Genomic DNA, 10300 nt, shown 5'->3' on the forward strand with positions numbered 1-10300 from the left:
ACTCTCTACTTGCTAATGTAACTAAGCCTTTCCATGACCAACGTCTGAAATTGTGGGTTATATTTTCAGCTCCACCAAGGGGATCTGCGGATATCCGGTTGTTTTCAACCAGTTGCGGGGAAGATTGTCTTCAGCGTCTTGGAAGGACGCAGCCTTCCTCGTGTGTCGCTGTTAGGAGCAATAAGTGAGTGTCGCACATCTGAAACAAACACGCCCACGGCCCATTCTTTGTATGTCTTCGCTAATCCCATGCCAAAGCTGGGGTATGTTTAAGGTCTAATTTTGCGTAATTTTGTTTGAAGTGATGGTTAGCGTTTTGGGGGAGTTATGCTGGAGATGTAACGCAAGGGTTGAGATTTTCTAGATGAAGTGAGCACATTAATGGTGTCGCTGATTACATAGTTGAGGCTTTTGATGTCACGTAGTTGCCCAACGTGCTTGCGAAAGAATCTGTTTGATGATACACTGTGGCAGTGTGTCGACTCCTCGGGACCATAGAAACAGAAATCCGTTCTTCGAGACAAACGCGGTCTCGATATTACACGTTTTTGTGATAAGGAATTAGCACGTATGATAACACTGTGTCGTCACATGGGTAACAGGCGATCGATATAAACACAATGTAATTTGTATATGTAATTCAAAATTCTATGTTCTTGAACTATTTGTATAGCGCAAGGAGTCCTAATCCGTCTTATTTACTTTTCCTGGTGAGGGATAAGAGGAAAACATTCACTGTGTTAAAGGTGTTACCTAAATTATCATTGAATAAGTCACAATGATGCAATGTAGCGATGTCATAGATAAATGAAGCAATAGCGGTCTACAGCACGGTTGTGGTAAGCAAGCTTGACGTAAGGTATCCCCCCTCAAGAAAATTGAGGAAGAAAGCCCGATCTCATCCCGATATATCTCCACCATTTTAGTCAAAAAACTGTTACAAGTATTTCAATGCTCTTTACTGCATGTGTTTGTTTTCGGACTGAAGGAATGTTTCTAAATGCATTAACACTTTCAGAAAAGACAAGCTCTACCTTGTATTTCAGGAACAGTGCATATTTCCTGCAAATTTTATGTGTATTATTGACTTGACTGTTTAATATTTATCTTTGAATGACTTGTTACCATGATGTAATGGTAACTGACCCTATCAATACCCTATTGAGGTAAAGTATAGTTAATGTCGGGGCATATCTCACTGTTGGTGTCTTTATTTTTAGACCCATACGTCAAGGTTGAGATGTACGTCAATGGAATCAGAGAGGGCAAGCACAAAACTAAAGTCCGACAAAATACTCAAGACCCCGTATGGCACCACCAGTGTGTGTTTGAGATCAACAGGGAAAACCCCAAACTGCTCGGTCACGTGTTCGTGTTTCACGTGCTACACAAAGACATGATGACCGGTGTACACAAGATAGGCCAGGTGAGATATATGTGATGATTGCATTGCCTTTGGATGAAGGAAAGGTGACATATGGTAAGAGCGCTTCATATCTAGAACTGGTAGGATGTGATGTGAAAGAAAACGTTTCCTCTGGAACTGTTTAAAGAATACACCTCGCGAGATACAGTGAGAGCTTTCCCGCAGGAACTACTAATTGTAAACTGACTAGGTAAGCCATTGAAGAGAGCATTTCCGCTGAATTTATTAACTACAGAACTGACTGCAAGAGATTTGGAAATGAACTTTTCCGCTGAGACTATCGTAGAATTGACCAGGTGAGCTACGAAAGAGCGTATTTCCACAGGAACTATGATAGGACTTACCAGATGAGATATTATGAGGCCGTTCCGCAGAAACTATTTATAGTTGGACTTACAGGTCAGATGTGGAAGTTGTTGCAGACACTATCGATAAGGAAGAAAGTCTTGACAAAGCAGATAATTATCTTGAGATTCACCAGTTACAGTGTAAAGGTTAACTGCAGAAATGTACGATTACAGGATAGGACAGGTGAGGTAAGAAATGAATTTGAAGCGAGATAAAGACGTAAAATACCAATGAATGGATTTTTAAAAATTACTTTTGTTTACCAAACCTGTGTCGCTTAGAAGACGAAAGTGGAGACCAACTTTATAGAAAAGTCAATGTGTAAAAGAATAATGGATGCGTATATCATATATATTGACAAGTAAACGGTTAATAGTTTCGTGATTAAATTTGATGTAGTCACATATAATACACAGGGAAGTTCACTGCATTGAAACTGGACCTCTTAGGAGATAAACATCATGTGTTGGCCAATTTCCGGGTGTTATTGAGTATTTGAAGCACGGGAATGCATTTGGAACCGACGGCGTCAGCATCTGGAGTTGCTCATTTGTGACGTCATTCTAACTTTACGTCACAATATTATTTGAATGACGTCATCACTGTTGATGACACAACAAAACAATTGTTTACGTGTCAATACGCGGTTAATAGTCTTTCAGTTTCCGGGAATCTAATACCATTTAATCATGTTTTTCAACCAATCAGATTACAGAACACGGTATCTTTTGGTTTACAATTACAAATAACAAATTGCATTATCACAAACAGAGTCATTATTAGTTAAGAACAGAATCGTAGTTACTTTTAAGCTGTGTTTCACATACACGAACCTGCTATCTACATGAGTTATTACAGAGTAAGATCTTGTTAACACATCTGACGTTCACGTGTACACTGATGTTATCCCTTTGAATGTCTTACAAGTCAGTCATGAAGCTGAAATAACATCTTTATTGGCTTTGTTAACTACGAATTGTGCATTCTGGTCGGGTGGGCTTAAATATGGCGGAATATTTAAATGGTTTTTATTCACTCATGTTTTACAAGTGCGTGGAAGGTCTGTCTTGTGCTCTGAATAGCCCTTTTAAATCATGTCTTGAATAAAATTAGTTTTAAAATACTTTGTCTTAAAGGGAATTTATTCGTTTTCTACAAATTATTTCCTTTATGCCTCGTGTCAGTTTAAACAGATTATTAATTTAACAGTCCGATGCTAACCTTATCTATGACAATGTGTCAAAGTAGTCAGGCAAAGTACGCCAGACCCACGAAAACTGTGAAACTCATTACCCCTTGTTTTATACGATCTGCAGCGTATAAATGTTGGCCTTAAAAGAAATGACACTATAAAATAATGTTATGACGTTTAATGACATCACATTGGTTATGATTAATTTCTTTTAATGTCGCTTTCAGGAAATTACAATATTCCACCGTTATCAAAGCGGGAGAAACAGAAACGGGTACATTGTAGTTTCGGATTCGAACCAGAACCAGGACCTTCAACCAGCTTTGGACTTAGAACGCAGTTATATTGATGTAATGAAATACCAAGGGAAATATATTTGTTTCAGGTTAAAAATGTGAAGGAAGTGGTTCTTTCTTTAGAAATGCGGAAGTGAATATAATTTATACTCAACTGTTTTTCTATTTCACTGAACATTATTTAAACGAACCGTTAATTCTAATTGCTAGCAACAGTTGAGCAAGTTGGGCTACCTGCCATGTGGATAGATCAGTCATTACAAAGGCCAGCTGTCATGTTCCCAAGTTTCAGCAACGGTCTGTGTCATCTCAGACCCTGACCATGACAACATATTACCTCTTAACAACGCGTTATCACCTGTAGAAGCAGCCATTGCGCTTCATTCCCTTCATTCACAATCACTTTAACGCGGAACTGTTCAGTCCTAAGTCAATTAAGAGATAAGAAGCCCTCATGGACATACGAAATGCTATTTCAGGATTGCCTTCCGTGCAAATATGACGTTTTGTCAACGTGCATGTTGATATGATGTCTTGAAGCAAAGGCAAGCTGTAACCAGCGGACGTCACGTTACGCAATGATTGAAAGCAATCATCGACCTACTAAAAACCCTTACTTGTCAACTTGAGACTATTTCAGGGATGAAGCAAGGCTCTTGGATCCTTTTCATGCCAATGAAATATACTAATCAAATTATGGCCATGAGAGCCTTTCCCGTTATATTCCGGCGAGGATATTAGATTTGTCCTGAAACGAGATCCAGTGATTACACGCCGTCAGTAACACTAGTTTTGTAGTGAGATACGAAGTAGCAAACAAGGGTGATGCTTGCACCACCGCGCTGAGATTATAATAACCACGAACCATTATTAAGCGAGTTTCCTATGTAGAGGTTTCCTGTAGACGAACGACTTTTACAGTAATATTTCATGTTTGAGTATAGTTAGGATGCAAATAACTATATATTATCGTGTTAAAAGCTCTTCTGGAGGATGAAAGAGAAATGAAAAAAGTCTAGAAAAATATTATATTTATAGCAACCTTAATAGGAAGCAGTGTGATGGTATCAATGTATGATTGCAAGGCGCGAGGTTGAAGTAGGTATGTCAGATAACGCAGGATTAAAAAGAAGTGACACACGTGTTCTATGATGGTTATTAACTACTGATGCGCTATTGACAGATTAAGTACCTGGGAATATAAAGTTTGGTCTGAAGACTTGCAAATAGTATGCTCCACGTGTTTTGTAGCATGGGCGGATGGTTTTGACGACAGGGAAATCAATATATAAGCGGTAAATTTGATGGATGGCGTGATACCATTAGATCGAAGAAGGAATTTTATCATCACAAAAGGTTTCATGTTGAAAAACTGTTTTTTTTCAGCTTGCAAGTGTAAGCCGATGAGGTCGTTAAGTTGGAAAGATAGTTATTCAATCTAACATACTTTGCCACACATTAAAATGTTCATGAGATAAAGCTGTATACGACAACAGTATTGATTTTGGACAACAATGAAATGAGTATTTGTTCTGGCGTTGTGACCTGATATATGATAGTGTCTAAAATAAATTTGCAACATTATAGTGATTGAATGGACACTTGGAGAATTGATCGAAATTATTTCTGTCTGTGTGCAGAAAATCAGGTTTCAATCAGGTACTTGGTTGTGGAACTGACACCGATATGAAAGCAATTTGTTAATCCTTTGAATGGAAGAGTTATGCGAGCAACTGGCAAACTTTCACAGGTTTCAAAATAATCTGCATGTTTGTGATTGCTTGTGAAATATTACACGTCTCTCACATTGAAACATATATAATTACGAGTGCAGAACTGGTCTTCGCTCACTCATGCTAGTTGCAAGAGGCGACTAACGGGATCGGGGTGATCAGGCTTTGAGACGTGGGTGACATGTCATTATATCCTAACTGTGGAGATCGATGCTCATGCGGTTGAATCCTGTTTTTCCTGTCAGACTCGATCACCATCATATCATTGGAATATTAATGTGGAGTTATAAGAGAGACAAACAAACTAAACGAATTCATATTAGATTCTTGTATGGGGATATATGGCCTGTGGACACCAGTGAACAAAACTCGGTTTGTAATCGCTGTTGTAACATTTTCCAACCCCATTCCCCCCAAATATCAATAATCCAATGTGTACCTTCTTCCGTTACATTCTGACCTTGACATTTTCAGGTTGACCTTGGTTGGTACAGTCATGGCGAGCAGCTAGAGCACTGGTATGAGATCATGGAACACCCACATCGCTCTGCGGACTACTGGCATCCCATCATCAAAACTGGGAAAATATGTTCTTGACACTACTGTTTCCATGACAACCTGCTGATCATGTGACTGTAACCCCCTGTAAATGTCAGTATTTGTATAATGTCCACACGTATCTTGATACTATATTTCACCAAAACCCTGAATTATTGAACATATCGTGTTGATATCGACCTTGCTGGTGTGATGTGAAGGTGATAAGTCACAAGAATGATGGCTTCCTGTGGATTCTGGATTAGGACTTCAGAAGATGGACGTTTCATCAGAAAGTCTTCTTATCAGATCTGCTTCAATTGCATTTCTATCCTCCAACATGTCTTCTGATAAACACCGTTGCATTCATTCCTTCGTCGTATTAATATTAATAATCTTTCCTCTGTTTTCCGGGTGTCGTTGGCAATACCCATATCCTCTTGAACCTCTGTTCTGTCAGTATCAGGTTTTAAGTTCATATATGTTTGCGCCTAGTATCCTCGGTCGTACTTGTGTCTCAAGAACGCCCTATTCCTGATGGAACACCATCGTAAGCTATTCGTCACATGTTTACAACTCTGCAAACTTTATGCTACGCTTTTCATATCCATATTTATTTCAACATTTTTCCATGACAGTGATTTTCAATGTTCTGTTTGATAACTGATGTTCTTTTGTTGTAATGACATTGTGGACCACCACTATATGGAGCCTCATAGTAATGCATGATGCTTTGTACAAATACACCTCTGTAACAAGAGACTTGAGTCTGCTGCCACAGTGAAACGCATCATAAACCTAGATCTCATCACCGTTACTTATTGCGTCTGGAAGGCGTGCTTTTGTCTGGTCTATTGACCAAATAGTCTGATACAATGCATACACATATCTGTCGCGCTGAAATGTATTACCTTAATGTCATGTAAATAACACTCTGGTCAACTGTCTGAACACGAATTGTGTCTCAAAGCAATAGTCTGCTTTGTCTGCACGTCGGTATTGCTGCTAGCTATTATATTTATATCTCATGTTTACAATGGAATTCTTACTTTTAATGAAAAAAGAGAAATAACATCTTTTGTCTTTTATGAGACTGTAAGACATTCATATATTTCACTAAAAATATCAATGTGTATCATAATCATACCTGTTATTCGATAAACATTAAAAAAAGGAAACTGATTCGAAATATTTTCGAGATTCGCAATTTATTTGACAACAAAGGAGTGTTATACAACGTGGTATTTCTATATCCTGTAGAGCGAAAGAGTTTGTTTAGGTGAAGGGCAATAGGTGACCCGCACTTGAAAGGGCAGAGAGGGAGGAGCAAGGGGTTGGGGACAGCCTGGGAGTATCCTGTAAAATATTTATTGCTCCAGAAAGAAATTTTCTTAGCGTGCCACCAACAAATTCCAATTGTGAAAAAATGAAAGTCGTATCCTTTGCATAGATATCACATACATAGTTTCAAGCATCTGACACCGAGTATTGAAACGATGGATCTTCTGCTGAATGTAATTATAAATTTCATGGTGCCGTTTTGTAGTTTTGTCTCATGAATCATGGATACAAGACATTATATTTTGTTTGTTGTGTCATACCCATAAATTCTATTTGTTATATTCTATTCCGAAGCTTTTCAAATGTGAAATATTACATAGGGCCCAGTTAAATTTCTATGAGACTAGACTCACGTGGTGCATTAGAACACATTCTGCAGATGGTTTTCTAGAGCTGTGGCATAATATATTCTAAAGTGATATTCATGTATAAATATGCTTAAATTAATAAAAAGAAAGATAACAATAATTGTTTTTAGATTTGCAAATGTGGATCTCACAGGTCGATGTGATAGAGAAGCCCTAAATGATGAATGTCGTAACTACTTTGGCGAATCCAATGAGAAAGGGTATAGTGGTTTCTAACCAGGCTTCAGAGACTTGGCAACACGCGCCCTTCTCTTTAGAGCATGAAAACCTTCTACAGGTAACCAGTCTTACTCAGAACTTTTATACAGATTATACACAGTCTATGTTGAAAGTGCAGTTGCGCGAACACCGAGCTGGTTCTTATTTATATTTACCAGAATTCGTTTCCTCACACGTGAAAAGCTTATAAACGCACTATGGCCTTTTGTGTTATAGCTAAAAGACAGTTTAAGCCATACTGTCATCCACTTTTGTTATTCGATGTTAAAATAGTAGTCCGTTTTCTCATAAAAATTCGACATTTTATTTTTTCATGATGACGTTTCATGATGTTGAGGGTTCATTCCATTCCATGTCTAACTTACGTTTGCATTTTCTCCAATGTATTGCATAACTGATGACATTCTGTTTACATACATTAATATTTAACACCAGTCGATACATGTCCGTTAAATCAAGACTCGACTTTAACATAATAAGACTTTATTTCACCGTGATGTTGTCAAGATGACTGAACACATTAATGAAAAGATAATGCATATTTTACGTCACAAAAGTTATCTTTGCGACTCAGTTCCATTCATACTTTTGTACATCAATATTATTACATTCTCTATATGTTTATGTATTTACAATGCCTTGGTATTTCAGATTGCCAAAAACTTGTCCAAAACTGTATATGTTCTGAAAAGTAAATCTGTTGTTTCCAGTAAAAACTGTTGCTTTATGCACAAGAAAAGTTCAGTTAGTGTCAGCTTTGTGCCAGTAGAGTGTAATGTAACCTATCATAAAATAGATGACCAAATCTATAGGATCAGTGAGCATGTGCATGCAGTTTTTACTTTGATATTACAACTCAAAAGGTCGAAACAAGAAAGTACACTGTATATAGAATACAATCATTAACACATGTTTCAACCAGTATACACATGAAATTGATGATATGTTGTTCCAAATTTTGCTAATGTTTGTGCAATAAGTTCCTGTTATTGAGCACTATTCACAACTCCCTAATTTACTCTGAAGTTCCTTGTTTCACTGCACTGTCATTAACTCCGCATCTGTTATGTAAACATTTTTGTCAATTAACAAACTATTCCTTTGGCACGTAGGACACAAAGCCATTGTTTCATACAATGTTGAGAATTTTAGAGATTTATATATATTGTACAGATTTTATCTGTGATGAATAAAAGTCTATTCATGTAAAGTTTGTTCTGTCATATTTATGTTCAAAACCCCGTTTCTCCAATACGATCTAAGAACTTCGACCACTGTAACTTGATCATATTGGATGTTGGATTAAGGCAATTACGATCTTCTAGGTGCTAAGGTGGCTTTATACACGGGCAACCTTAGAGTCTTAGTCAGATCTGTTGCTTAAGCATTTAATTTCTACAGCTTTCAGATCTGATTATGAGTTGCAATGAAAGATTCTTTGATTGGTTCAAAACGACCTCACTCATATGTTAAAAACGTCATTTCTTGGGAAATTGCATTCATCGGAGACGTTTCAACAATGGCGTCGTTACCGACCCCGTTCAGAAAGGCTTGGATGTTGTATTTTTTATCTGGTCGTCCTGTTTCTATAGCTAAGTGTAGCCTTGTGAAGCTGGTTGAATAATGTTGGTTATGAACACTTTGGATAAGCACAGCCGATGAGATACTGTTGCTTATAAAACTGTCATGTAACAATGCTGTACACGAACACCTATTGTCACATACAATAGATATAACACTGCTCTATAGGAACAGCTGTTGTCACGTACAATGAATGTAACACTGTTGTACACGGACACATAAATATTAATGCCCAGTTGATGTAAACATATTGTACACGAAGGGTAGAACAGTAGTCATAGAGGTACAGAGGTTTTATAGATGCCACTGTTGTATACAATTACCTGTTACCTACAGCCAGCACAGTTAATGAAACAACGATTACGAAGGCAAGCTACACCCACAGACAGGTGAGAGAGAAACAGCATAACACAACGTATACCTGCTTCGCCTTTATAGAGTCTGTTCCGAGATCCCAGATCGTTGCAGCAGTTGCGGTAATAGTAGCAGCTTTGGTCTGTAGCCATGGCATTGTTACAGGACGCTTAACACAATGGCATTTTCAAGATAGACTTTGAGAATGAGACCTGTTGTTACAACTTAGACCTTCAATGAAGATGCAAACAAGAAATTGTACAATGTACAAACAAATGTGTAGAGGAAAGTGTACAGTGTAGTAACATGTGTGTAGAAATAAACCTGTACAATGTACAGATGTGTACAATAAAGTGTACAATATACAAGTAGATGTGAAAGAGAATGCGTACAATGTTAAAAATGATGTGTACATAATGTGCAGATATGTATAAGAAAAGGTGCAATAGTCGAACAGATATGTACAAGAAAGTGTACAATGAACAAACAGACGTACATAAGAAAGTGCACAATGTATAAACACACATTGAAATGTATACTAAACCATCCCCTGTCCACATTTTTCAGTGAGTGAGTATAGATTTAGCAGAATTGAAGAAGGTTGCTCAGGACTGGTATTAACTCATTACACCCTATGTTGGGGAATCGACCCCAGGGTTTTGGCATAACGAACCAACCTAACGAATCCATCTCCACCTCCACAGACACATTAGGCGAAGTGGGAATATGACACGTCAGCATTTATTAAAAAGTAACAGAAGTGGCAGAAACGAGGCATGAAACCTCTATAACTGCAGAGTCGTGGATATTAAATCTCTTAAAAAGCAGGATGACTTATTACCAAACTGCCTTGTCTGACTTAAAGTAGACTATCAAAGGATATCATAGGTACAGTTTCTGCCATA

General features: G+C 37.7%; 1 protein-coding gene across 1 annotated transcript in view; it reads left to right on the forward strand.

Annotated features, from left to right (window-relative positions):
• Window positions 1-8670, forward strand: part of LOC137293750 (uncharacterized) — a 92077-nt gene extending 83407 nt beyond the window's left edge. Inside the window, exons 9-11 of the mRNA XM_067824463.1 lie at window positions 70-184; window positions 1221-1426; window positions 5470-8670. Coding sequence (XP_067680564.1) covers window positions 70-184; window positions 1221-1426; window positions 5470-5592 — 444 coding nt within the window. The 3' untranslated portion in view covers window positions 5593-8670. The remainder of the gene's footprint in view (window positions 1-69; window positions 185-1220; window positions 1427-5469) is intronic.
• The last annotated feature ends 1630 nt before the right edge of the window (window positions 8671-10300 follow it).

The sequence above is a fragment of the Haliotis asinina genome, chromosome 8 (genome assembly GCF_037392515.1).
Source record: "Haliotis asinina isolate JCU_RB_2024 chromosome 8, JCU_Hal_asi_v2, whole genome shotgun sequence".
NCBI lineage: Eukaryota > Metazoa > Mollusca > Gastropoda > Lepetellida > Haliotidae > Haliotis > Haliotis asinina.